We start from the raw sequence: 27,984 nt of genomic DNA, 5'->3' as shown, positions 1-27,984 counted from the left end.
TTGCCTAGGACTCAACCCTTATTTAGACACAAACCTTAAAAGCTTTGCTAATGTTATCGATTGCTATCGAAATGTTAAAGCGCTCAGTTAAAAATAGGAATAACGAAAGCTAAGTTCTGTAACCGCTGGTTTAGTCGCCCATAGAACGCCGCGGTCGCAGCACTTAAAACCGAGGTACAACCAGTTACGCCAATTGGCTTTTTAGTCGTGGGCCAAGTTTAGTAATTCGCCTGCGCAACCGGTGCGCGGTGCCCCCTTCAGTGTGTGAGTGTGTGACCCGTGAATATGGTTTAAATTGAAAAAAAAAGGAAGAATCTACTTAAAAGCCGGGCGTAAAGTGCAGGAATTTGAAATTCCAAGGAAAAATGTGTTAAAGTTAACTCCCAGAAATGCACACACGACGCATACCAATACACCTAAAAAGCGCCTGAAGTTAAAGCTGGAGATCATTCATTATTGCTTCTTCTTCTTGCTAAGCGACGTGTTTCGCTTACCTGTCAAAAGAGCCGTGTATTAGTGAGCAGAGCCAACTCTCTCTCTCTCTCTACCTTTCGTTCTTGAGTGCTCCCTCTCTCTTTTTGCACATGCAAAAAGGCGGCTGCAACAACAAAAACAACTCCGCTTGAGAGCTTTCAAGCCGAAGTTCTTGACGTTGGCGTTGTCGTTGTCGTTGGCAGAGGCAGAGGCAGAGGCAGCGACCACAGCAACAGGTTTGTTGGCATTTTTTTTTCATTTTTTTTTTTTAATGTCGCCTTTTTGATTTTTGTTTACTTCTGATTGGAATGAAAATTGTTGGTGTCTGGCTGGGTTGGATCTAAATATTGTTTCAACGATAACCGGGCAGTGGCGCCTTATCCAAGCACATTCCATCAGATGGCTCAGATGTTGAGATACAAAAGTATCTATCGGATGAGATCGGGTATCTAGGAACGTGAGGCAGATACAAATTAATCCAAAAGTATTAAAATGTATTTTACAGATATTAAATAATGTATAACCCCCTAAAGTGCATTTTTTTCTAACAATTTTCCCATCAAACCCCCTTTGAACATAACTCTCTGGCTTATCAGATGAAACTCATTAAAAATTGTAAAAAAGATTTACGACCGTAGATGCACTTACTGCTTACTGCCCCCAAAAGTCTCGCCTTGAACGCCTCTGCAAGTGCAAAATTCACTTGCAAATTTATTTACATAGCTCCAAAGCAACTCCAAAGCAGAAAAACTACAAAAATAATTATGCCAGCCGCAGTTTAAATGACTTTCAGTCACGGCAGCTCAGCAGGTGTCGTCTAAAAGGGGGAAAAATCGGTGGAAAAGGGTTATATATGGCCCGGGGAAGGGGGCCAACCTCAACTTAAATATGCAAACTTTTCCTAGGGCTTTGAGAAAATTCGCAATTTGTGATAAGAACGCTCGCAACTGTAAAACCTAATTAGCAAATGTTGTCGAGCAATTAAAAAAGGCCAGTTTTTTTTAGTTTGTTGTTAGTTTGGTTTGTAAACAACAATTGTCACAAAATGTCGCATTGCAGGTTGGCACTTTAATAATATTTTTTTATTTACCAAGAAAACAGTGGCCTAAAGACCTAAAAGTAATATTTAATTAAGGGTGAAAGTAAGAAGTACATCCTGCAAGGTGGATAAGTCCAACTGCTGACATCATTTGGCCAAAAAAGTCACCCCAAAAAAGCGATAGGGGAGCGCCAGAACTCGAATAACTTTCCGCTGATATGTGAAGAAAACAAAGCCAATTATTTTGTAAAATCCCTGGTTGAGAGCCATCTTAACCTTCCATCAGAGCGCTCAGCCATGCAGGAGATTGAAAAACTATATGTATTTACGAGCACTTCCCCCCTTGATGATGATCTCAGGCAAATGATGACAATCTGGCACGCAAGGGAACTCATTTAGTTACATTCCCATAGATAAAAAGCTTTTAGCAAAACCGAATCAGCAAAAGGGACCTGCCGGATGGCCAGCTGACTCAAAAACTGACCTTAAATTTAATTACCAACTTAACCTTTTTGGCCAACAGTGGGTGCGGCCCATGTGAGCGAATCCCGGCCGGCAGCAGTGACCTATTAAGCCAAAAGGAAAAGCCAAGAGGTGGGAATATACCATAGAGGAGGACTAGGCTTACGTAAAAATTAGTGAAAGGCGGAGGGGACAGGACGGTGGAAGTGAAAGTGCTGGCCAGGCCTGCTCAATGAACGTTCTATTCTTGGCCAAAAGGGAGCAGTGACAAGCCGGGCGATGGAGCGTTTTATGGGCTCATAAAACTAGGATAATAAAGAGTTCCTCAGGCACGCCAAGGTTTCGCTTTTGTGGCTATTTTTGGAGGCAGGTTTGAATAGATGGCGCCACGAAAACAAGCAAGGCAAAAATAAAATAATTAAATGTGCTTTTTTGCTAAATTGTTTTGATAGAAATGTTGTATTAAATGTACACTGAAAGTAAAAACTAACTACTTTTCTATATTATATAATATTATTAATATTAAATACACATGTATATATTTTTTATTAGGAGTTACATAGGCTTTTCTGAAAACTCTTTTTACTGGAACTGTTGTAAGGCCTATCTTCCAAGGTTTTCCAAGATTTTTATTAAATAACTTTTCATATTTCTTTTCATCTTCTTGTTTTCTTCTTTTGATGGTCACGTTTGGACGTCTTATCGTTCAAGTTACTTTAAGTTATCAAGTTTCGAGGAGTGGCTTCTTATGGCTTATGGCCTAAAAATTCATAAGAACTCGCTAGAGATCAACATGAAGAGAACTTTTCTAAAAAAATATATATTTTTTATGAATCTTAGAATCCAATCCTATAAAATATCTACAAATACGTATTTAACCCCTACCCCGTCCATTGAAATGAAAACTCGGTCAAAACCCAGCAGGAAACCTCTTCAACTTTTTCCTCTAGTAACTTAGTTTCAAAATAAATTTCGTTTTCAATTCCCCCAAAAAATAAAAAAGAAAATGAAAAACTTGAATAAAAGCCAAAATATAACCGGTTTTAACGGTTAGAGAAGCACAAACACACACAGATACAGATACTCAAACTGCATACTCGTAAGAAAAGATATTTTATCTACGAGTACCAAAAATTTTAGAGTGAAAAGTAGGTGACGTTGAGCACCGTTAGCCCCCGAAAACTGGTTGTTTTTTTCTTTGTTTTTTTTTTGTTTATTCTTCTTCACTTTTTATCGTTTTTTTATAAACAAAACACAAACTTTTTGGTGGCTTGCTTGTGGAAGAATTTTCGTGTCGCCCATCGCATTTTTCAATTTTTACATAATGTGGGCAGGTCGTCGGCATTGATAGCCGATGGGGGGAGAGGGTGTGGTGTGGGAGGGGAGTGTGGAGCGGACAGTGGTCACGGTGGGAAGTGGGGAGCTTTGGTTGAGTGGCTAAGTGGTAGTGTGGCCAAAAGCCAAAATAAAACAACTGCAGCAGACGTCACACTTGCGTAGTCAGCATTTTGTTTATTTCCAAGAGAGAGAGAGGGGGCATTGTATAATAGAGAGAGAGAGGTAGACATGCAACAGGCGTTGTCTATAGAACTGGGGGTCTATTACAGAATAGATCTATAAGCTATAACAGTTAATTATATATAGTTTTTAGAGTAGAATAGTGATTTATTTTAAGAAAAAAAATGGCCATACTAACTCCTTAGTCACTCCAAACCCTTAGAGGCCTGTCTTATGCAAATAAGCTTTTCTTTTTTTTGCATTTTCTTCTACAAGTGTTCTATTGCCTTCTCTCTCTCATCCATATCTCGATCCTTGTCTCGATTTACAAACTTTGGCCGCGTAATTAAGTGCCCTTTTAATTGAGTTTGAAATGGTTAGCTTCTTCTTTTGTTGGGTCCCAGGTCCAGAGCTCAAGCTCTCTCATATTATGTTGTTATTTTTCTTATTTTGCTGCATTTTAATTGAAATTTATGCAGCTATTTAAGTGCACTCATTCTGTTTTTTTTATACTGGCTTTTTGGGTGGGAGGAGGCTGCGGTTCAGCGATTCTTTTGTAGAAAGCATTGCTTTGGCTTTGATTACATGAATCCATTTCCATCCGTTCTTTATTCTTTATTATTAAATTTTGAGTGTGTAAGTGGCTGGGAGTTCCCTGGGAGTATTGATTTGAAACTGAAACTGCGCTATTGTGGGGCAGGAAATTAGATGAAGGCGGAGCTTTTAGCGAAAGTGCTGTCCCCAAAAGTGTTTCCAAAACCATTGTCCAGTCGACGTAATGGCCTGTCGAAACTATTTGCTTTTATTTGGCAACAAAAAACTGTGTTTCAGTTGTGCTTCAGTTGGTAGTCTCTTAAAGAGATTTTAATTGGAGTTACAAATCTAATTTGGGATGATTTCAGGGCTTTAATTTCGTCAGTAAAGTGGTGCTTAAATTCATTTAGTTGGCAGTGTAATGAGTGTAATGATGATTCTCAGCTTCCTTTTTGAAATGACTTTACACCTCACTCCAAGAAACAGTTTAAGATACTTTTCTTGCTATTTCTGCAGGTTTTCTATAGAAGTACAGCTCTCATAAATCTCTTTCTTCATCAATTATCACTGCCTTTGAGCAATACTTTTTTTCTAAATTGAAAGAATTTATTTTCGGCTGGTGTCCAATTGCCCAATCAACAAGTATGTTTGTTGCCAAAGGTCAAGACCAACAGCATCCCATTGCATAAACATAAAACCCCCCAAAAAGAGACCTCTTCGGAGGTCAATTATAGCTCATATTTGAACTGCAAGACTCTAATTAAAGTGTTGTTTCTGCTTCCCAAACAGAAGAGAAATATGAGGAAATTAGAAAGCCATCAACTGTCAGCTTTCGGTTCGGGTTTTAAGTACTTTTGATTGCGTTTCACCCATTGTCACGCCGCCGACTAACGTGATTCACGCAACTTGCCAGTAAAGGGGTTTCAGGGGCTCCAGTAACCATTGTCATTGCTGCGCAACTGGCATACAAATTTTGCTGAAATTTTCCGACTTGTCTCCGGCAGAGACTGAGGTCTCTGGGGTAATTGTCGTGCAATTTTTACTCAACGATTCGAGGCACGCTTGTTGGCCGCCACCACCCCCTTTTTTGATAAGAGTTTAAGTAATTATTGTACTTGCTGCAATTGCTGCTGGAATTGCGTTATGGGTTTATCATTTAATTAAGGGAAGTGATTAACGACAGATGATTTGAGATGAAAATCTTACTTAACAACCTATTCTTTTGCTTTAAACCTCTTATGGCTCATAAATTGATTTTCTTTTTCTTCCAGAAATCGAGTCTATCGAGTCATGGACTGCAGCAGAACAAAAATAAAAGTTTGTTTAATCGGAATAAATATTGTCTAAAATATTAAACAAAATGTGAGTATCAGTAATTATGCCAGGCAAGAACTTTTATTTCCCAATACCAGTTTCAGATATATTTGCCGAATCAGCAACTGAAATTCAATAAAAGAATTCCCCTGCTTCCCTCTTTTATTTCTCTGAAGAATTCGCGGTCAAGGTTGTTAACCTGAACCGCGCCTGTCTTCTTTTCAATTCTCATTCTTTTTAATTTTACGCATTTTTATGCCCGCTGGCGGCGAAGAATGTAACTCGTCTTGCGACATAATTAAATTATGAAATTATGTATACGCAACGTGGGCCACAAACAATATTATTTTAATTTTCTAAAAGAGAAAGAGAGATACACCCTGGAGGTACTAAGACTATATAGTATATACCCTTTAAGAACTGAGTATAAACCATAATAAATATCTGAATTAATGTGAATATGAGAAGCAAATACTCGCCCCAACCGGTTCAATAACTGACAACAGGAACGAGTCACAAATTAAATTACATTAAAAGGGCAGCGGCCAAGAGATGATCAACCACACAGGCCCATGACTCACCTAACCTCGTACTTCCAAGCTATGAATTCAATTCCCATTTAATAATAATAAAGCTTGGAATGGAATTCTCAAGTTACATACGTTTGAAGTACTTGCGGCAGCCTCATTAGAGGCTTTTCTTTTCGCCAACCTTTGACTCCCAAGACAATGAAAACTTGTTTTCCAATAATATATCTGTCTGCCCCTGCTTATCGTTATGTTAATTTCCCATTTTATGTGGGAGTTACAAGCTTTTATTTGCATATACGGTATATGGTATAGAGTATGTTATGTAGGAGAAAATGTCTGGGCTGGAAATTGTTTTAAAACAATAATAAGGTCTACAAAGTTTATTGTCTTACAAGAGGGTGAATGCCTTTATTAAATATAAATTTTAAAGTAATTATATTCTAAACACTCTTAAACTTCCACTCATTTCCCCGGAAGTACTTCACTTTCAAACTCTCAAAACGTGTTTCAATTGTTAATTAGCTGGGACAAAAGAAAGGCCAAAGCCTACTAAGCATTTTCCTACTTAATTAGCCAGGTGAAAATCAGAGCCATGGTAACAGAATTTTAATCATAATCGCACTCTGAGATGAGTGCCGAACGTGATTTATCGACTGCATCGGAGACTCAGAGCCAGCTAAGCCGAACAAAAAGGCACTCTTGATCCACCAGACCTTATAGAGAATTCTGGCATTTGTTCTTTAGACTTAAGAAAAATCGCGTGCTGGTATTCATAAATCACTTTATTTTTTGAAATTGTTAAAGAGAAAGCACAGTTCTCCAACTATCACTGAATAATTCACTAGGAATTATAAATTGTTTATTCATTTATGAAAATCAATAGCTTATAGTAAACTAAACTATCCAACCATCTAGTTGGCCAAACTACCAATTACAACCTTAGTTACCATAAATTGCCTTTTAGCCAGATAACGGGCCATCTTTGGCAGTTGGTTAGTTAAACTTGGCACCGCCTTGGGGCGTGGCACGCAGTATTATGAACTGACAGTGGCAGCAGTAGCTATTAACAATTAGAAAAAACACTGCAAAAAAATCACCAAGGCATAATAATTTCTAGTTTAATTTCTCCAAGTGCCAGAGTCGTTCTTGCAACATCAGCAACATGTGCAGCTGCAATATGAACGAGCAGCATCAGTGCCTTGCCTGCCGCCTCGTTGCACTTTCCATTTGCCAAGCCACTGAGCCGCATCCCGCTCCACACTCCATTCTCCATTCTCCATTCTGAATGCATCTTGGACCGACGAACGTCCCCGATGCATTGGCTACTTTAGCTAATGACTTTATTGAATCGACCGAGCAGAGACCAGACCCGTCCCCCTGACTCTTCGTGTGACTTTTGCCGTGTCGGGGCTGGAAATTAGCACAAGCAAATTAAATGAATGGACGACAATGGGCCATCATCATTAAACAAAACGTGTTAGCAGCGCCTTGGGAGGCCAGCCAGCAGAGCCAATTCAAGATGCCAGAAGAAAATAGGCCAATCTGAAGTACGGAAGTGGATAAGCAAAGTCTCTCAGAGCCAGTAGCTTATATACCCTAAAGAATTGATAAATCTATAGAATATAAATAGATAGGTAGATCTAGATAATAGATAGATCTATGAGATACTTTTTTAAATAAAACTAACTTGTTAATCTAGATAGCCCTTCCTAGACCTTTTCTGTAAAAATATTCAAAATAAATCATTTCAAGCTTAGTTCTCCCAGTTTGTCTTGTAACTTACATAATTTATAACAAAAATTCTGGAACATCATCGTGTTTAGGCCATAAAGAACCCGGTTTCAGCCCCTTCTTTTAGGCTTTAACTCAACATATACGAAGACATATGTACCGCTCTCCGCTCCGGCCTGCCTGGCAGCAATTATGCTTAATTGTCTGAGGCGGCCAACGAAGATGGCTAACCGTTTCATGTAAAATGCAGCACATGTTATGTAAATAACGGCCAAGAATTATGGGCCAGGGGGATGGGGAAAAAGTGGGACAAAAAACAACTGGCCGCAAAACAAGAGGACACCCTGCCACCACCCTCTCTAATGACAATATATGACACACATATTCAAAGGGGGCAACTACAGTTGGGAAAATATAGTTTATTAATTTTTATAAAAATATATATAATATAATATTACTAAAAAAATACAAAAATAGACTTTATAGAATGCAGAGTAGTACAAATAATAGTCATATTTTAGTAATATTTTAAACTACTTCCATAATCCAAGTGTAGAGGGCTGGGGGAACTAGTTTCTGAGGGCGTTGGCAGTTTGATTGTTGTTAGCACAACTTGTCGTACTTGCAGCATGTTGCACGCTTGTCATAACGATAGATAAATACCAACTGGGAAACTGGTAAACTTTAGAAAAACAAGAAGAAAGAAAGAACCCTGACAGTTTACCCAAGTACTTATGGGCGAGTGTGAAGTAGAAAAACGAGATCGCCACTGTATAGATTGTGTCTGGCAGAAGGGCGATTCTGTCAAGCGGAAACTTTCACCCAAACTGCTTACAAAGTAAAAGTTTTTCACAATTCAACGATATGTGAAAATCTTTCAAGGGAGAAGAATAGTGGCAGTGGCATCTTGTAGGGAAATGTGTTAACCACAAATCAAATAAGAACCTTAAGATGAGCCCCTCACCCCAGTTGTGACCCATTTTTCTAGACTATCTAACCTGTTTACTTCCCTTGGGATTAGCTCTTGGAGCTCTGGATTTCTAGAAGCTGGTTTTAAGGCAGGAAATAGAGTAGACTTTGTTAAGAAAAGAAGCGGAAGTTGTCTACTCCGAGTGGGAATCAGAGTTGCGGCAAAAATGGTTAAAGATTTAGTCTTAAACAGTCACTCAATTGAATTAGGTTCCAACCTCACTTGACTGGCCCCAACAGAGCCCCAAAAAAAATAGTAGAAGAGTAGCTGTAGGGAAATTGCATTTTCCACTGTTCCCAATTCGACACAGAGTTTTCCAAGGCAACGCCAGTGGCTGGCAAGTGGAGGAAACTTTTCCCCAACTGTTGTGGCCTGTTTTGCACTTTGCCATGGCAACAAGTGCGGCCAAACATAAACAAAGCCAAGAAATACGGCCCGGAACACTAGAGAACTCCAAGCACGCCATATGGACTCTCATCATATCCTATAATATCCAATAATTCCAATAATTCCCTTGAAAACCATATTTTTTATTTATTTTTCTTTTTAATTGGCAAACAGAAGTGGTATTATATTCCTGAAATAATAATAAATATTGACTTTCATACCGGGTTCTAGGAGTGTTTAGTCTGCAACTATATTTTTTAAGGTTTTTAGTTTCTAAATTCCTAACGACTGGATTATACCCATCTGTTCTACGGTATAGAAATCAAACAATAAAGCCAACCACGATTCGGCTGAAAATCAATAGGCAAAAAAAATAAAAAGGTGGATAGTGAAGGTGAGGAAATGGTGTGGAGCCCAGGGGCAGTGTGTTCCAAGGGTGGAAAGGTGAGAGGCACCATTAGAGAGTCCGCGACACGTTTTTCCATTTGATTTGCAGGCGTGAGTCGCCGACCGAACCGACCGAAAGACCGACAAATTGAAGTAAATTTCCTGTCTGGCACTGGGTCCCTGGATTCTCAGGTTCCTGCTCCGGAGTCCGGACTTTGGACGACGGACTGCTGACCCAATTTCCGTGGAAAAGCGACTTTTCATTAGATCAAGTTCTCTCGGTTTATTTGGGTTGCGCTAGGTTTGGCCCTTTAGTCTGGAAAAATTTGCACATTTCGTTGATTAAGTGAGTGAGGCTAATGGGTCTGGAGTGGATTGGACGGTCTGGAGGGTCTGCAGGGTCTTTAGGGTCTGGGGAGACCCCAAAAGGTTGTTAGCCTTTCTATTCCACTCTTAACCGCTCCGATCTGTGTTAAATTGCTTTATTTCGCTTGCTTTCGTTTCTCCAAGTTAATTGATTTGGTTGCTCTGTTTTGGTTTTGTTTTTGTGGACAATTTTAAAATGCTAATGGAAGTACAGAGATAAGTCGAAACGGGGTGACTAAGCCATTATTAATGGCTTAAAAGCACGACAATTGCAGGGGTAACGATACATATGAAATATTTAGTAAAAAAATGTGTTTTTAAAAACTTTAAAAAGGTGTTTTGAATCTCCTCTGAATCACACTCTTAACAGACAATCAAAATGGCCCACAGCTCTATAACTCACTCCCATACCCGCTTGGGGCCTGGTTTTCACCTTTCTGCTGGCCACCTACACGAGATCCGGCGAGTGGCCAGAAGACTGGCTTCAAGAAGAAAGAAAGAAGCCACGCGACGAGTCTGCGATAAGCGGAGCAGGGGGAAAAAGGTGGAGACATGGCGGGTATCTTAACCAAAATTTATGCAAGTTGAAAATCGTGACACAATTGAGAAAAGTTCATTCCGTTGACTTTGGCTTCAACTTGAGCTCCGACTCCGAGGTTAGCTGTCATTTGTTAGCCACGCAACAAAGTTTCGGAATGAATTGGTAGAACAGAAACTGGCTGGAATGAAAAAGAAACGAGCTACAGAGAGTCAACTGAAAGATACCCTAGAATTTGTTTAAAAAAATATTGTGATATCCACAATTTTCATATGAGGCCATTTGGATTTCCATACCATGGCCAATTTTCATCCGATTCTTAAAAGGAATACCTTAAATCGTGGGATGATTCTCCGAAGAACTGAATAAAAACCTGCCAACAACATTTTTGCTCGATTTTTTCCCCAATTTAGTGGTGGACTCCCCTAAAAAACGCAGGATTTTCGTATAAGACCTCTATTGGATTCAATATCTTGGCCAATTTTTATCCGATCCTTGAACGGAATACCTTAAACGAATCGTGGATCTATTCTACGGAAAACTGCATTAAAACCTGCGACCAAAATTTTGGATCGATTTTATGGGGGTGCCCCTTGAGAAATCCAGAATTATGGTATATGGCCCATATCGATATCCATATCACGGCCAATTTACATACGATCCACGAACGGAATACCTTAATCGAATTGACTATCGATTCTCCGTAAAACTGTATTAAAACCTACAAATAAAATTGTTGATACTTTTTTTTCTACTTTTTGTGGGGGAACCCCTTGTGGCATGCAGGATTCTGTTATATGGTCACTATCGATATCCATATCACCTCCAATTTTCATCCGACCCTCTTGTGGAATACCTTAAACGAATCGTGTCGATTCTCCGAAAAACTGCATTAAAACCTAAAAATAAAATTTGTGATCCTTTTTTTCCACTTTTTGTGGGGCAACCTCTTGTGGAATGCAGGATTTTCATAAAGGGCTAGTATAGGATTCCATATCATGGCCAAATTTTATCCGATCCTTGAACATAATACCTTAAAAGAATCGTGGATCGATTTTTCGGAGAACTGTATACAAATCTACAAATAAAATTTTGAACCAATTTTTTTCTTATTTTTGAGAGAAAACCATTTGTGAAAAATATGATTTAAATGTCTGGTAGATCTGGTCCCTAAGACTCGCTATATTCTTTCTGAATTCTATTTCTATAAAGACAATGAATATTCGCCTATTCGGCTAAGAGGAACGTTCCACTCAGTCGAGCCAAGTTGGGCCTTCGTTTTGAGGCAACTTTCGAGTCAAGAAGCAGAACCATCAGCCACAATCGTTGAGGTAATTTAAGATGGGCGGCCCATATCCCCTCCCCTGGTTCTTGTATCTTTTATTTCTATTTTTTGCATTGCACTCACCAGTTGGCTGAGTTTGTCTATTTACCGCTAAGAGCAACAAACAGCGTCTGGCGAAGATCTGAGCGGCGTCCAAGTCGGACTCAATCTTCACTCCAGTTCCCCAGTTGTTGCCGCGATGAGGCAACCGCGGCTCGGATTCACTTTGATTTCTTGGCCAGAGCTTGTCTCCAGTTTCCAGTTTCTGGCATGCAGTCTCTCATCGCCATAGAGGACTTCTCGGCTTACTTGCATATGATACTATTTATGATGACAGTGGGGCTGGAGGGGTTAGAGCGGCTTATTGAGAAGGAAGGAGTTGGAGCTGGAAGTTTATTAGCATTGTTTATTAGAAGCCAGAGGAGTAAGTGACTCGAGTCTATGAAAAGGTAAATGATATGGAAGTAGAACAATAAATAGCTATAAATATAGTCTTTTAATTAGGCCATTTAAAGATAATACATTACGTATACGCCATGTCGCCGCTTAACCATTTAGCCAGTAACTGCTATTTTTTGCACCGCCTCCCATAATAGCTCACCTATTAGCCAATAGCTGTCAAAAATAGCCAGCATTCTTGGGGCGTAACTTGCCTTAAAAGTAACAGATACAGATGCTTGGGAAATATTTCATAAATTGCCATTTAATTACATGTAAGAGGAAATCGGTTTATGACTGAAATCCGCTTACATCAAGAACGAAATACAGAAATGACAGAGAGGCTGGGCTGTGTATCTTATGGATACAACGTTGGCATTATTTTTCTAGACTATTTCTATTTATGCAATCTCAAGGACAACGGCAAGTAGCTCTTTATGTATGAATGGGATCTAATTGTTCGTGATGAGAACACGGCTCGATGCGAGGATGACAAAGTGCCCGACTGGGTGGGGTGGGATGGTGACCCCATAAGTAGGTTGGCTAATGCCAGAAAGAAGATTTCGGGGTAACTAAGCAAAGCCTCTCGTTTCAAATGCGCTTGACAGTGGAATTATTTTTGGCATGACATGGATTACCAGGTCTCTGCCGCCCAAGTACCTCTAATACTAGTCTAATGTGCTGTCTTTTACATTTTTCAGCTTGTTGGATCTCAATTGGCATTGTTATCGTAATGCTGTACAGTAAAACATGGCTAAGTCGACACTGTACGCTGCTGGGGTGACCTGTCTGGGCTTCGTTTGTTTTGCCTTGGCCTCTGTGGCAATTGGAATACCCATTTGGGGCTACTACGACAGTCCATCGGGTCAGTATTCACTGTGGAGAGTAATTTATTTAATTTTAATTAAAATTTAATTAAAAAACGTTTTCGTTCAGCAGGCGGCTATGACTATGATCGGGGTTACTTTGGACCGTTTAAGGTCTGCAAGCAATTGACGTATAACCGCGAGAAATGCGGTAGCGATGTATCAAAGTTTAGGTTAAGCAGTAAGTATTTAATATTAAAGGACTTAAAACAATTTTATTTTGGAAACATAAACTACAAGAAACTAAAGAAACAAAGCTTCCAAAAATAACACTATCTGTTTAAATAAAAGTTTGTTATTTTTCAGGCTTTGTATTTTTAGGGAGATGCAATAACTATTTATATTTATTTAAACCCTTTTCAGATGCAGTCTTTGTTAGTGGTCTGCTGGCCATTGGCAGCTCAGCTGTGCTGGGCATCTTTTGCATTTTGTCGGTCATTCAACATGCGATGATCTCATCCAGGGAGAAGGTGGTAATGCCCTACACCACCCTAGTGATAGTGAAGTTGCTGTTGGCCTTTCTGGGCGGTGCGTCTCGATTAGATTAAGCCGATGTGGAAAGTCATTAAATTAAATTCAAATATTTGCAGGTGTACTGGCCATCATAGCGACGGTCTTGTTTGCATTGCAAATTGATGAGCAAGAGCGCTTCGGCTTCAAGATATCGCGGGGCATTTCCTTCTACATACAGGTGAGTAATACACTCGTAACACTGCAATAAACTGCAATGATTATATACATTATTTACCTTTTTAGATCGTTGCTATTGTGTTAGCCGTGGCCCTGTTTGTGGCCGCCCTGTACGATGTGATCTACTCGCGGAGTCCTGGCGGAGATCCCACAATGGCCCTGGACGCCTCATCGCCGGCGAGTGCCACCACTTTTAATAATCCAGGATTCAAGGAGCCACGCAGTCGCAACGGAGTCTCGGTGACGGATGCCTCCGGAAAGCCGTACAGCGGCATCCGGAATGGAGCTGGTACGGCGGGCAGTGTGGCCTCCATGAGCACCACGGTGACCAGTGTGTCCAATGGCTCCACTTTAGATTCAGTTACCCGATCGCCACTGCGTTCGAGCCTGAAAAAGCCAAGACCCCGGCCGGATCCCACGTTGGGCATCCAGAATCCGGGCTATTCCGGATCGGGCAGTTCCCCGCCGATGCGAAGAAATGGAAGCGTTAAGAAGGTTCGCATTCAGACACACAGTACCGAGGTGTGAAGCGGTTTCAACCATTTAAGATTAAGCTAAAAATCGAGTAACCAGCAAACAAAAATGAAAACAACAAAGCATATACAAAGACTGTGTACAGTAGAAGAAAAATATCAGACCCAAACAAAATATTAAATTGAGAAACTACATTTAAGTTCGAGTCTCTCGTCGTTTCACAATACAAATTGAAAATTAGTTTTCATTTGTCTTCCAAGAAGGATGCATATTATTCAGTTGGCCCAGACCACGATTTCTGTAAGCAACGGTTTCCGTCCACGGGCAAGGCAAGAGTATTTAATTCACTTTGAATATATCCCCCGAAAAGTATTCGATTTTCTATACAAAACTAATTATTAAATATTCCATTCCTCCCCAAAAAGTGCCCTTACGACCACGCCCAGTCCTCAGCACACTGAAAAGAAATCTCCTCTGAAAGGAGGTCTTCGAACATGATCGAGAACTCCTATTAAAAATCATTTGCAATATATCTTATTTAACTAAAAAACCAACAAACATAGGCATTATAAATGAAGATTTGTAAAATACATAAAATAAAATGACACAAATTGTTATTTATAACTAAGATTAAGTCAATCAGTTTAAACTTATTCTGATAATTGTATGTTACTGTTAGCAATACTTTCAATTGAGAGCGTTAATCAGCTGAATCGATATAATAATTGTTGCGCTAAGATTTCACTATTGAAGACACTTAGATTAATTGCTAAGCTTGTTTGTTTAGTTTTTTGTAATTTAATTGAAAAATGTGTTTCATGTTTTTCTCTATAGTTGTAAGAGGACATTAAATAAAAAGCAACAAAAAAAATAAATATTAATTGAGAATATAAATTGTGTTATTATTTCTTAATATTTTTAAAATAGAAAACAATATATCTATGAAAATGTTCAAAAATGGCGCTAAAGCAAAGCAGTTCAAGCAAGCAGTTGAAAATAAGTACATGATGTAGATGTGTAAAATGTATACTACATGTATTCTACAAAACTGCTTCTTTACATAATCGATTCAAAAGCGGTTTAAATGATAAGAAAGATTCCATTATACTTCAGTCTTTAAAAGATAATGTATAGAATAGTCTTTATATTTTATTTTTTAAGAAAACAATGAACCCCTGAAGCGGCTTTGTTCGCAATGGGCCAAGAAACTCTTTATCAGCTGACTCTCAACGATCTCAGATTAAGGCTTTTGAGCTCGGCTTTGTTTACAAATATTAGATTTAAATTTCATTCAGAAAGTAAGTAAGTTGATAAGACTACCTGGCAAATAGTAGTGCGATAGAAGATGCGATAGGATAGCCCCACAATTCCACGTTCTCTGCGCCGACCGGGCAGTTCGAGCTGAGATCGCTTTGAGTAAAGACGTCGCCGCCATCGGGAGATAATTCGGAATCGAACTGCTGCATCTAGTATAGCCAGACCACAACAACAGTATTTGTTTATATTTCCACACATAAGCCACATATAGCCATAAATAAATTATGAAATCAGTGGCGTTGCACAAGTTTCTGGCGTTCTATTCGTTGCTGATTGCCTGCGCGTGGGGTCAGCTATGTAAGTGGAATTCTGATTTCAAACTCTGACATTTTAATCCTCCTCGGCTGTGGTTAATTTTTTTAGTGAATCAACAGCAACAGCCACAAGTACAGACAGTGCAGCGACCAGTGTTCCTTATTAAAAATAATATTCGACCAGAGGATGCCAAAAATTATCAAATTACAGTGCCAAAGGATCCGAAAGCGGGGGAACCTTGCCTAACCATTTCCTGGAAGAGCAATCCCGATGGCAGTGAACCCGCCTTTCCCCAAATCTATATGGGGAATGGTTATTTTGGAATCCTGCCCCCGACACTTGTTACCCAACAAAGGACATAAACTGTATTAGCTTTTAAATATATTTCGGTATTTAATTCAAAAATAAAACAATTTCAAAGTTGAAATGTTTTTCTGGCTAATATTTCAATCAAAATTTAAGAAATTCTTTGTCAAAAATATGTCATTTTCCAATTACCACCCTTAATCAATCAGCGTTTCAACAACCTACTGTCTAGCAGCTTTTGTTTTTTGGTTGTCAAAATTATTTTACACTGACCCATTGCGCTTCGGGGGGAGTATATGGAGTACATGGATCCAGGATTTGCCAACACCCGACAGTCTGGACCCTGGAATATCGGTTGTTTGTCATGGAAACTCCGGGGAGTGTTTTTTTTCGGGTTGCCCAGACAGTAGAAACCCAAACTCCAGTCCAACTCCCTCACCCAAATGGCCAAAACTCCGGTTCTGCCAATGTCTCTGTCTGCAAGCGAAAGAGAAGGATGAAAGCCACCAGACAGAGATAGAGATAGAGATAGAGGAGAATATCCTGGGAGAGACAGTTGGCGAGAGCCAGGATAACTCCTATTTTGCAGGGCTGCACTTTTCGACTGCAGAAAATTTCGCTTTTTCCCAGCCCAGACTTTCGCTGCAGTTTTCATTTCGGAGCTCAACTTCAGAGGCAACATCAAAATCAACAAATGCAACAACACTAGAACAGTCCAGGAGCCGAAAAAAAATGTGGCGTGGGAGTATGTTAGTAAGGCTAATTGACTTGCTCCTGGATGGTCCACGGGTGGTATGATGAATGTTTCAAAAAACAGTCTAATATTTTTTCAACAAATCTGAAGAATAATATTAATATTCCTATAACTACAACCCTTTTTTATTAACAATCTTTATTATTTATCGATAGTTAACTGTCAAACCCAATCACTAAACTAAGTACATTTTACAAAGTAATATTAACCAGAAACAATATCAAAATTATTTTTAGTTTTTCTTAAGCTTTTCTATCCTGTTAATCTGCTATAATTGCTCAAGAAATTGTCTTTGATCTCTTAAGTTATGATTCTGAAACTCTTGATTGCCTTCATTTACATTTCTTTTGGGTTCATCTGCGTTTATTTGGTGTGTCTCTGCGCTGTGATATGTATTTACATTCTTTTTGGCCAAGTTCCACAAGATTATTAATAAACAAAAATAGGTAAGTCTAATTTTAAAGCCAAACAAAAGGATCAATTAATTAGATCCTCAAAACACCAACAACCCCCAAAGATCTCTGATGTTCCCCCAAGAAACTTGGCTCTTACCTTTCCCCATAATTTGGTCAGTTCTTTGGGAATAATGGGTAGCCTGGTGGCTAAGACAACAGGCAATGGCAACGGATTGGGTGTTTGTTGGGGGTTGTTGCTAATGCGAATTTGTTTGTTGCTTTTATTTCCACGCTTCGCTGCATTCGGTTTTGTACGTCACTTCCCTTTCTGGTCTGGGAACCCTGTTGGATGTTGGCCAGGATAGTTGTTATCCCCCCCCCCCCCCAGCCGGTAACATTTTGTTGAAATTTTAATCAGCCTTTTTGGCCCCTGGCTTCCTCGATTTGATTGAATGGAATAAAATATTCGGGCTACACTCTCGCTCCACATTTTTTGATGGTTTTGCAATTTGAGCGACGCCCCCATCGTTCCTGTTTTCCTGCTTTTCCTGTTTCTCTTGCCTGGTCTAGAAATTTTTAGAAAGTTCTGCTGCCAGTGCTGCTGCAGCCACCCCTGGAGCACTTAGCTCCATTGTGCCACCTTCCCGCCTTTACACCGCCACTGTCTGCACTGCGTCACGTTCGCCGCATGCTGTCTGCCATTTTGGCTTTTCCTGCAGGAAGCTTGCATATTTCACGTTCGCCATGTTGTTTTTTCCATGGTGGTCGGTAGTCGGCAGTCGGTGTTTGTGTCAGTGAGTGTGCTTGTGTGTGTGTGATGGTGCAGTGTCTGTGTGTGCTGGTGCCCCAACTCTTCACTTTTATCGATTGAATTGTGTCTCAGGCTGTGAAATGCAGGTCATTGATCTGTTCGTGCCGGCTAAAACCGACGAAATGCTTTTTCGGTTTTTCTACCGACTTCTATCTCTCTCTTTTTTAACTTTCCGTCTCTCTTACTCCTTCTGACTCCTTTTGAAATGGTTGGTAAAAGTGGGGGAGGGGGTGTGCTAACTCAGCAGCTGTACGTTGCAACTCCTTGTTGGGATTTTTTATGGGGCTGGTCGAGTCGAGCTGGAATTCTTTCTTCAGAGCCATAAATCTGATGTCTTCTTGATAAACCAATTTATTCTGCCAACTGAATCTGATTAAAATTTAATTTTACACTTGAGTTAAAAAATAAGTTAAGGAATAAAATATTGTACATCGAAATTTGAGTGAAATATTAAAAATAAATATTAAATATTCTTATAGCTTCTTTGGAAAATGATATTTTTAGATCAGATAGACTTCTTAATTTCTCAAGAATAATTCTTATATATTTATAGATTTATAAAATCTTATATCCATAGTTTATGGATATATAAACTTAAGCTAATTATTTTATTTGTAATATTATGTGAAAATCATATTTTAATGAAATATTTCACATTTATCCCAAAAGTAGGCAACAAAAAATGATCATACAACTGAAACGCTTTTTCTAATTTTTGGAAAGTTAAGAACTTGTTCATATATGTTCTTATATTGTATAGAACCAATTGGATTTGTTATCTACACTCTCCAGCATTTCCTTTTTCCTTTCCCAACTCACACCAATATGGTGCTTGCCGAAAACATTTCTTTTTCGAAGCTTTGGGGTAGTGGAGCAGTAGAAACCGGAGTTTCGGCCAGAGCCTGGGCTGGGGCTGGGGCTGGGGCCAGTGCCAGACAGTTGGCAGGAATGAATATCTGTCGATGGGGCAAACTGTACTGAAATGGGTAGCAAACAGGAAAAAGAACCGAGGCCAGACAGTGGTAGAAAGGGAAATGAAGTGCGACGACTTATGCCACCAGGATACGTATTTTCGGCCGTTGAAGTTTTCCGGCTAGCTTTTTGTTCCTTTTATTTTTGGTTCGTGATAGGGAGTGTGGGTGTAGTGTGTTGCTTTGGAAGAGTAATGTCCAGTTCAATGACCATCCAAAGCCTAGACCGGCGACGATGCTATCATCGAAACAACGACCGCACCTTTCCACGTTTCCTTGTGGGCTGTTTTTCCCTTCGTTGCCAATCTTGCTTGGAAAAACGAAAATAAATAAACATAATAATGTGCACAAAGAACGAGTTGCAAGGTCGACGAACGTTGAATGCGGTTTCTAGTCCCAATCCCAGTTGCCAGTTGCCAGTCGCCAGTTACCCCCAACCAGCTCAGTTGCCGGATTCTTTAGTTGACTTAATGCCTAGCAGTGTGAGCCGAACACGTTTCGTGCCTTTCGTTCGCATAATTTGTGGGTAACTTTTCAATCATCCAGCCAGTCTTCCCATCCAACTCCACTTCTAGCTCAGTCTTTAGTCTTTGTTCCATAGCTCTTGAAGGCAATGGCCACTTTCACATCGAAGTTATTGGTAGTACCCTTGAGGGAGTACTTGAGGGACGTTGCAACCTCTAACTTCTCTTGGGGTGAGTGTAGGAGGTCCTTTTTTGAAGTTTTATGTACACTTGGCTCTGATATAAATTAAAAACTTAAAATTAGTAATCATTTCATCAAAGATCTTTTGTTTTTTGGCCTAAAACCTTACCAAAACCTAGTTCAAGTCATCAACTTCCCGGTCATTGAAACTGCAGCTAAGCGCAGGCGTCATCGCTAGAGAAAAGACGAGAAGTGTTCAGAGGGGCATGGAATGGAGGCCCAAGAGACTGACACACAGAAAGAGAGAGAGAGCGAGACCAAGAGAAAGAGAAAGAGAGAGTTACCGTAGAGTTCTCTCGACTCCCAAAGCCAGGCTAATGGCCCCTCGAGTCGCTAGCCGATGTTATAATCGCTGGAATTGAAATCGTGGCTGTTGCCTTTGTTGCATTCCACAGCAAACGAGGTGGTTTCTGCCTCTGCCTCTGCCTCTGACCACCAGCCACCCCCCGCCCACACTCTCACCCAGTTTCGAGTCGGGTCTGCTGGCATTGACACTGACACTACACCATCGGTGGCATTGGCCATGGCATTCTCGGTGCTTCTTGCAGCGGCTTCCTGCAACACCACCTTGGGCGCCCTGGCCTGGCCCTAGTCTCCCTCTCCGTGAAGTCCAAACTGGTCTGGCATTCATCATCGTTAGCTGGAGAGGAATGGAGGGACAACAGATGGCATTGGATCCACATAGTACAGAGGGGATTACAATTTTTAGGCTCTAGAATATTTGAGAAATACCATTGATTATGTGTTTATTATTTAATAGTTTTTTAATAAATTCTTGAATAGTTTGAAGATTAATAATTAAATATGCCTATCATTGATAAAATGTTAGACTGTTTTTAATTTTTCATTTATTTTTTGTTGTTAAAAATCATTTTATTCCATTATTTTTAAGAATCTGAAGATCAAAGTCTCTCCTAGGCCCATTTTTTTACCTGTATACCTGGTACAAAGCTCATTTTCGCTATACCTTATGCATCGACAGGCTTCTATTGTGTGTCCAGGGCCTTCTATTTGCCCTCCATCCAACCCATTTCACGAGGACACTCGTGTCCATGCACTGAGCCGAGCTCGAACTGGATTTTTAATTGGCCTAGTCCATTGAGTGCACCATTTGCGTAGCCATCTGGTGGCCCGGCGGTGGTGCAAGGTGGTTTGTTTGGGGCAAACAGATGCCCAGCGCACGATAATGGACAGCTGAGATTGCACTCCGATAGCAGTAACTGTGGAAAACAAGTTTGAATTGCAAATTGATGGATTGTAGATGGGAGAATTTGAAAAAATGCCATTTGAAGGACTACAGGATACAGTAGAGGTCCTAGAAAAAAAGTACTTGAAACTAAAGCTTAAATTGCTTATTGCTTTAAAATAATTTGTATTAATTTAATTTCCCCCACAAACTCAATTTTATCTTGAAGTCCTTCCATCTCATGGTTAATTTTCCACTCCAGGACTTTCTCCTCATTCTCCACTTTTAGCTTTCCCGCCTGACACTCCAACTAGCTGATGAGTAAACTCTGGAAAAAAAAAAAAAATTAAAATAAAAAGGGACACCACAATTAAAATGAAAATCAACGAAAAGCGAAAACTTTTTGTCATACATACGTGGAGATACATATACATACATAGATGAAGATACTACTCACACATCTCTACCTCTATATTTTAATCCACACAGACAGAACAATAACAGACTAACCTATTGTAAAGTGGGGGACATATAAAGCTCAACTGCAAATATGTGTGTATATGTTTACTCAAATATATATCCCCTTTGTCCATGTGTGTCTGTGTGCATGTTGTATGTGTATGCACTTGCGACAAATTTTCCAAAATGGCGTCGAAAATGAGTAACCATCAGGCCAACTGCCAACTTCAACATTGCTCCTTTGTGATACAGAGAGAAAAATATATATATAAAATAAGAAAAATAGGTAAATAATAGTAGATTAAATAATAGGGACTAAAATAAATTTTAAACTACAAGTTCTAAATCGTAAAATGAAATATAAGACTTTTAAGACTCTTATTACACATAGTCTATAATGTTTTACTTTATTAAAAATCTATAAAATAATATTATATTTATAGAATAATTTTATAACATTTTTTTTAAGTCTTAAAACCCCTTAAAAGTAAAAAAAAACTTCCCCATGCAGCTCTTGCCAGCTTATGGAACTCCAGAGAACTCCAGGTCAATGATACCAAAAGTTAAATACCCAGCCCCCCAACCCCTCTTCCGTTACCCCATGTCTGTGTCGCACTTGAGCAATTTTCACAAAAAATAAAAAAAAAAGTAGCTAGCAACAAAAAAAAAATTAAAGCAAAGACTGGGCTGAAAAGAAAAGAATGAAAACAAAAAACGACAGGCCGCACCCTTGGGGCGAAAAAAAAGGGGAGAAAAGTAGGGGAGTTGGGGCGGGGGAGTGCATACAACGTCAGTGTCAAGTTTACGCTAGGTTCGCAGCCCTCCCCCTCCCCTGGGGCAACCACCACTCCACCCCCTGCCTTTCGCTCTTCACTCTGCACACACAACTCCATTTTCAATGGCAGCACAAAAGCACTTTTATCTTTTTTACGTTTAATTTGTGCAGTGAAAAGCGGTGGGAAAAGCAAGAGGACGAGAAGGAGTCAAAGAGAGAGCGAGAAATGGCATGGCAAAAAAGCGGCACCTAGCGGCCAAGCCACCCAACCACCTGACTCCCCCTACCCAACCTCCCCCATTAACAGCGAATACTCAACCATCTGCACTCATGCATCATTTATTTCACCGCACCTCGTCCCACCGCCCACAACCTTTCTCGTTCTCTTTCTCTCTCTCTTTTTATCTGCATCTGTTTTTGCACTGCTTTTCCTGCTTCTCTATGTGCATGTCTGTGTTTGTGTGTGTGTGTGTGTGTGGAGCTATGGCAGCAACGACAACAACAACAACAACAACGGCAACTTGAACAACGCGGTGAAGGTCATTGCTACCAAAATTGTGTCTCCCTTTTGTCCTACTCTACTCTCGACTCGATTCGCTTCGTCTCACACACATATACAGTTGCATGCACACATACAGAGACACACAAACCGGCAGGGAAAGCTTCTATATCTGTATGTGTGTGTGTGTGTGTGTTATCCATCCATCCTAGTGGTATAGTCCACATCCCAAAACATAACTCCATTGAGGGGGGTTATGGGGTATAGGGGAATGGGCGATGAAAATGGAGACAGCAATGGAAAGAGATGGAAAGAAAGGGGGGGAGAACGACATGAAGTGCTGCAGTCGCCTTGTTTGGGGAGTTTTTCTTTCTGGCTCTGCATTTTTTATTTTCTGCCTGCACGCTTTTCGCCTTTTTCGTTAATATTTTATAAGGTCTGAGTTAAGTGAGTTGCCAGAAATTTTCGCCAGAGGTCCTCTTTTTTGTGGTTTCAGTCTCCTAGAAAAATATTACGTATACGTAATATTTTATACATTTTTGATTATTTACTATTATGATTTCTGAAAACTTAGCTTCAAGAGGTTTTAGATTTTTAAATTTTTACATCAAACATTCATTATTTTAGACTTTCAATAAAATATTTATTAAAAAAATAAAAACATGTATGTATATGCCAATTTTCTCGATATACTTTAAAAAAACATCAAAATAAGCAGAATCCTTTGAAAAACGTTTCCCAATAATATTTAATTAACTCTAAATTATTATAAAATGTAAAAAATAAGAACCTTTTTTCCAAAAAATACAAAATTACATCCATCTGGCAACTCAATGCCAAGCCACTTGGCTTGCGATTACAAAATCGCAACATCACCTCCGACTCTGCCTCTGCAACTGGATGGCTGGCCACCCCTTTCAGCCCACCGTCCTTCGGCCTCTGTGTGATAGCACCACCCCCTTGCACCACTTTTTCCTGTTCTGAGCCCGGCAAACTGTGTCTGTGTCACTCAACCCACTAAACTAGCTCACAATGCGAATGGCGAATGCGAAATGCGGCGATGATGACGATGATGATGGGGCTAGATGGGGCCTCCTCACTCTATGAAATACCCTTTAAAAAATATTGATATTATATAGATTATACCTATTTAATTATTATAGTAGTTTACGGTTTGAATCGTTTGAAGAAGTTAACAAGAAACCTCTAGGTTCCTTTAGGCCAATTTATCCAATATAATTCCTAGGGTATTACCTTATTCGGTTCCTTCTAAGGCCAGCCATCCTTGTGCTTGTGCTCTCTGTCGCTCTCCAAGGCAGACATTGCCCTCTCGACCTCCCCATCTCTTTCGCCATGCTGCCTTCTCTATCTACTGTATGTGGCTCAGTTCACGTGCTGCTCGTTGCATGCTTTCTTGTGTTGTCGCTGCCTCTCTTTCGCAGACAGGCCCCACGATCCCGTTCGCCTGTCTCTTTCTTTGCATGCCTCTCAACGGAAGTTCGCTGCTGCTACTGCTGGTGGTGGTGTGCGAGTGTGCGAGTGTGTGAGTGAGGTGGTTCTGGGTTCAATGTCTGGTGGTTGACCTACCCATACCGCTTGCTTTTCCGAGGCGTCGGTTCTTGGCTCCTGCTGCATTCTGCCCTCCATCCATACCCCTGGCTGCCGTAGCTGCCCCGCCCTTTGGCGTATTTGCACATTTGTTGTTGACTCATTTGACGGCGCCCTCCCCCACTCTGCCAGGGTATTAGAAAGTGCCGCACCCAGAAACAAAAAAGGAGCAACCCGAAAGTCCAACTCAAACTCCCACCTTTTCTCTGTGTGACAAGTGAAAACTAGAAAATTCTACTCCCTACTCCCCAGACCACTCACTAAAGTAAAAGTTGTCTTATCAATGAGCCGGAGCTCTTCCAGGAGATGGTTGGGGGTTGGGTGAGTTGGGGACTATAAGGATGGGGGAGTCATTTGGCGTCATCGCGTCGAGACAAGGGCTCCATAAAGATGCCAACAAGAAATTGCATGGTTTTGATAGTAATTTGGAAACATGTCTGGCATCAATCGCTTTGGACTTGACCAAGGGCAGGGACTTTTCAGAAGCAACCACCACACCACTCTGTCTTAGGTTAGTTTCTTTAATCCTTAAAATTACTAATTTAATTTATATATTTTGTTGTTACCACCAACTGGTTTTCCACTTGCCACTGGAGATTCAAGGCTAAGCCTGTTGGGTCATTGCCATTGCAAGTTTTTCCCTCGTCGGCTGGAAAAACTAGTTGCACTCACCTGGGCTCATGCAATATTTGCTTAGACAGATTACCCGAAGAAACCAAGAAAACCGGCTGGGCGAGTTTTTCTTTCTTTTCCTTCCTTCCTTCCCTCCCTCCCACATCCCCCCCAGATCCGAGCTCCGTCGTAGGGAAAGTTCTGGAGCGATATGGAGAGAGAGTGTGCGCTAATACTGGAGAAAGTTGCAAGTGGCAAGAGACACTTGAGCCAGCCAGTGAGCCAGCCTATTGTGCAACATGGCCTTCCTTTGCAAATGCCCCTCATTTCCACTCCATTTCCGCAGAGGAATCTAGGTGAGGTGAGTCACAGTTCAGAGTTGCAACCCCTTTTTTTTTGGCGGAACACTGCAATTGGCATTGCCCTCCAATGACAAATTATCCTGCAGGAAACTCGCTGACAGGTCCTGTTTGTGGGGAAAGGAAATAAAACCCCTGGGAACAGGTGTTGGTTCTGCACTTCTTTTAGACTAGACTTGCGAGGCAGTTATCCCTAAAAAGAGTCTAGAGTTGAAAAATAAAATTAAACACTTAAGAATAGTAACTCCCTCAAATGCCAATATATTTTATCTTTTATCCTTGAAAAGTACTGTCTCCTGTGAAGGCTTGCAACCCTTTATTTTTTGCGTAATCCTCGCCCTGTTCCTGCCACATTCTGCTTGGTTTATTGACCTCCAATCCCGCCGCATCGCATTGCGTCACCGGCTCATCTGGTCCGTGCTTATCACGCGGCGGCATCAAGAGTGTCAGCCAACCCTTACGGCCCCCTCCCCACGCTGCAGTTGCAACATTACAATTTAGCGAAAGTTTTGGTTAGAGAAGAAGGTCTGAGCCAACTTTCTGAGCCCGAAACATGTTATGTTATACTTTTATTTGTTTGGAAAATTGGGGGAAGAAAATAAGGTCCCAGGGTGTGAGATCGGCAAGGGGTGGATGCGAAAAGCTCTTATAGAATGGGGCTGGAAAATAATTGTAATAAATATTTCAGCCAACTAAGTGGCCATTAAATGCAGTTAACTGATTCTACTTTATTATTTCATTAGCTAGTAATTGATATTTTTATTCCTAATAAAAATAAATTAATTTGTGACATAAGTACTGCCTTAAAATATAAAAGCTACGAGAGCGTGTCATGAACCGATGTTGGCGAACTTCCAAGCTGGTTCTCTTCGAAAATGTTTCAGCTGTTTGCGAAATCAGCTCTCAGTGTGTTTTTTGCTCTCGGAGGAAAAAGCTCTGCCATGGAGGCACACCGGACTATACTCGACCTGCCGCTGGAGGTGCTCGACTTGATCTTCCATCAGCTGCGAAAGCACCACGAAAAACTTAATTTGGCGCTGGCCCACCCGGTACTGGAGGAAGGCTTCGCCTTCCACAGTCGCCACCTCTTCGAGGAGATCCGACCATGGGACAGTCTAAGCTTAGAGTCCTGGGCGATCCTTCTGAAGTGCTGTGGTGGAAATGTAAAAAGTTTAACGACCTCGATGAAATGGGATCCTGAAGTGGGGAAGTTGATCGCAGAGCACTGTCCTTATTTGGAGAGCCTGTGTTGTTACGTCAAGGACAACAACGATCAGAGTATACAGACCTTTTTATTCAGGATCAAGGATCGTCTCAAGTCAGTTGAGATACATATTCCCTATAAGTCATATCCCTCTATCATCTGTAGCCTGCTGAAAGTTCCAAACTTAAGAAAACTGACTTATGTTTCCTGTGATGGAGCTGAAGGTAGTACTCTAACTCCTATTAGAAGATAGTAGTCTCTGTAATATTATGATATTCCATATTTTAGTTTATGATATTAAGAAATTGGTGAAGCTGGAGGAGCTGACAATCAACACTCGAATGCGTCTTTGGCACTATTGCATAAATATTCCCCAAATATGTACTCCCCTGAAGAATCTGCGCACTCTTCATCTAATCAACGTGGACTTCAGGCCGGAGGGGAATATGTCCTCAACGACTTGGCCCTCCTTGGAGGAACTACACATCAAGGATTGTAAAATATCTGGCGAATTCCCGCAATGCCCCAGGATCAAGGTGTTCCTGATCAGTAGATGCCGTTCCCACTGGGACGAAGTGATCCAAAAATTCCTAACCAGACATGCCAACACCTTGGTGAGACTCGAACTGAACTGCAACCGCCAGCCGATAACAGACGATCAGTTTCTGGCTTTAATGAGAAGTGCCAGAAACCTAAACTATTTTAACTGCGGACTAGAACATTCAAAGCTGGAAAGGGAGCCCTATCTGAGATCCTTTCTAGCAATCCTTCGAGACAATGAATTTTCCTCCGAGAGACCCTTCGAACTTGTTTCCTACAACCGGAATTTGATCAAAAATATGAGGCTGTTGGTAAGTATATGTCCTTGCAGTGCCTTCTTACAATAATTTTGAATATTTTGTAGCTTCCACAAATCCCCAATTCACAGTTATTATCCTTAAAAATCGAGAGAAGATAGGAGTTCTTGTTAAATACTTGTTGAAATTTTTGTGAAAATAAAAAAATTGTTTTGATTCAAAAAAAGGGTTTATTTATTAAAGCTGAAAATCAGATTTTAGAGTTAAACGACTAATTAGCACTCTAACACGCACGGCAGGATATTATTCCACAAATCCTTGTCTGTAAACGAGTCCTGCCAGTCCCCAAAAATATGACTAATGCCAGCACAGCCACACGAACTTTGAACTTGTTGGCTGAACCCTCGACCCCCTAACTACCTCATATACATATATTCGTGCGAATTCCGCTTCATCCCGGAGTGCGTGTCAGGTGCAATGGACACAGGACACAGGACACACCAGTCCTGGAGGAGGTTCAAAAACTTTGGTCCCAAATTCCCTGGCTTACTCATCAGGTGGGCGGGTATTAGGGAGCCGAGGACACGGAGTTTATGGAACAATGATTCACCTTTCTGGTTGCAGGACAGAATAATAAAGCAGGCTGGATGAACTGCAATGGGGATAGCTAATAAATGGGTCTATCAAATAATTGATACCCTGTAAAAAATAAAAATAATATTAGTAGAAGACTCTTGTAAAAATTATACTGATTTTCATAACTCAAAAATATTCTTTAAAAAATCCATACAAGCATGTTTCTATCTTCCTTCTAACATACCCTAAAAAAACTATAGGATATCCACAGGATAAGCCTGGATAAGGAGCAAAAGTGGATGAACTTTTCGCCAGTTTTTTTGGGAGAGAGACCCAAATATTCCAACTGAGTCATCGACCGATGCCGGGGCTCC

General features: G+C 40.5%; 3 protein-coding genes across 7 annotated transcripts; all 3 read left to right on the top strand.

Annotated features, from left to right (window-relative positions):
• Nucleotides 1-101: 101 nt before the first annotated feature.
• Nucleotides 102-14,902, top strand: LOC6507843. 4 transcript variants are annotated; one of them, XM_014910003.3, is made up of 7 exons: nucleotides 102-264; nucleotides 5,278-5,368; nucleotides 12,693-12,856; nucleotides 12,928-13,038; nucleotides 13,221-13,385; nucleotides 13,448-13,548; nucleotides 13,614-14,902. In XM_014910003.3, exons 3-7 carry the CDS (start codon nucleotides 12,742-12,744, stop codon nucleotides 14,073-14,075), a joined length of 954 nt encoding a protein of 317 aa, XP_014765489.1. In that variant the 5' UTR covers nucleotides 102-264; nucleotides 5,278-5,368; nucleotides 12,693-12,741; the 3' UTR covers nucleotides 14,076-14,902. The 4 variants fall into 4 exon arrangements, with proteins under 4 accessions (XP_014765489.1, XP_014765488.1, XP_044571014.1 ...); XM_014910002.3 differs by having other exon boundaries at nucleotides 102-710; XM_044715079.1 differs by having other exon boundaries at nucleotides 104-264; nucleotides 12,931-13,038.
• A 425-nt stretch (nucleotides 14,903-15,327) lies between these two features.
• Nucleotides 15,328-16,020, top strand: LOC26515343. Its single transcript, XM_014910236.3, has 2 exons — nucleotides 15,328-15,635; nucleotides 15,702-16,020. Exons 1-2 carry the CDS (start codon nucleotides 15,563-15,565, stop codon nucleotides 15,953-15,955), a joined length of 327 nt encoding a protein of 108 aa, XP_014765722.1. The 5' UTR covers nucleotides 15,328-15,562; the 3' UTR covers nucleotides 15,956-16,020.
• Nucleotide 16,021: 1 nt separating this feature from the next.
• On the top strand, nucleotides 16,022-27,254 carry LOC6507844. Of its 2 annotated transcripts, XM_001956424.4 has the most exons (4): nucleotides 16,022-17,099; nucleotides 25,830-26,461; nucleotides 26,526-27,088; nucleotides 27,142-27,254. In XM_001956424.4, exons 2-4 carry the CDS (start codon nucleotides 25,909-25,911, stop codon nucleotides 27,193-27,195), a joined length of 1,170 nt encoding a protein of 389 aa, XP_001956460.2. In that variant the 5' UTR covers nucleotides 16,022-17,099; nucleotides 25,830-25,908; the 3' UTR covers nucleotides 27,196-27,254. The 2 variants fall into 2 exon arrangements, with proteins under 2 accessions (XP_001956460.2, XP_044571013.1); XM_044715078.1 differs by lacking the exon at nucleotides 16,022-17,099 and having other exon boundaries at nucleotides 25,817-26,461.
• The last annotated feature ends 730 nt before the right edge of the window (nucleotides 27,255-27,984 follow it).

The sequence above is a fragment of the Drosophila ananassae genome, chromosome 2R (genome assembly GCF_017639315.1).
Source record: "Drosophila ananassae strain 14024-0371.13 chromosome 2R, ASM1763931v2, whole genome shotgun sequence".
Taxonomy (NCBI): Eukaryota; Metazoa; Arthropoda; class Insecta; order Diptera; family Drosophilidae; genus Drosophila; species Drosophila ananassae.
This window is presented reverse-complemented; position numbering and strand designations above follow the sequence as displayed.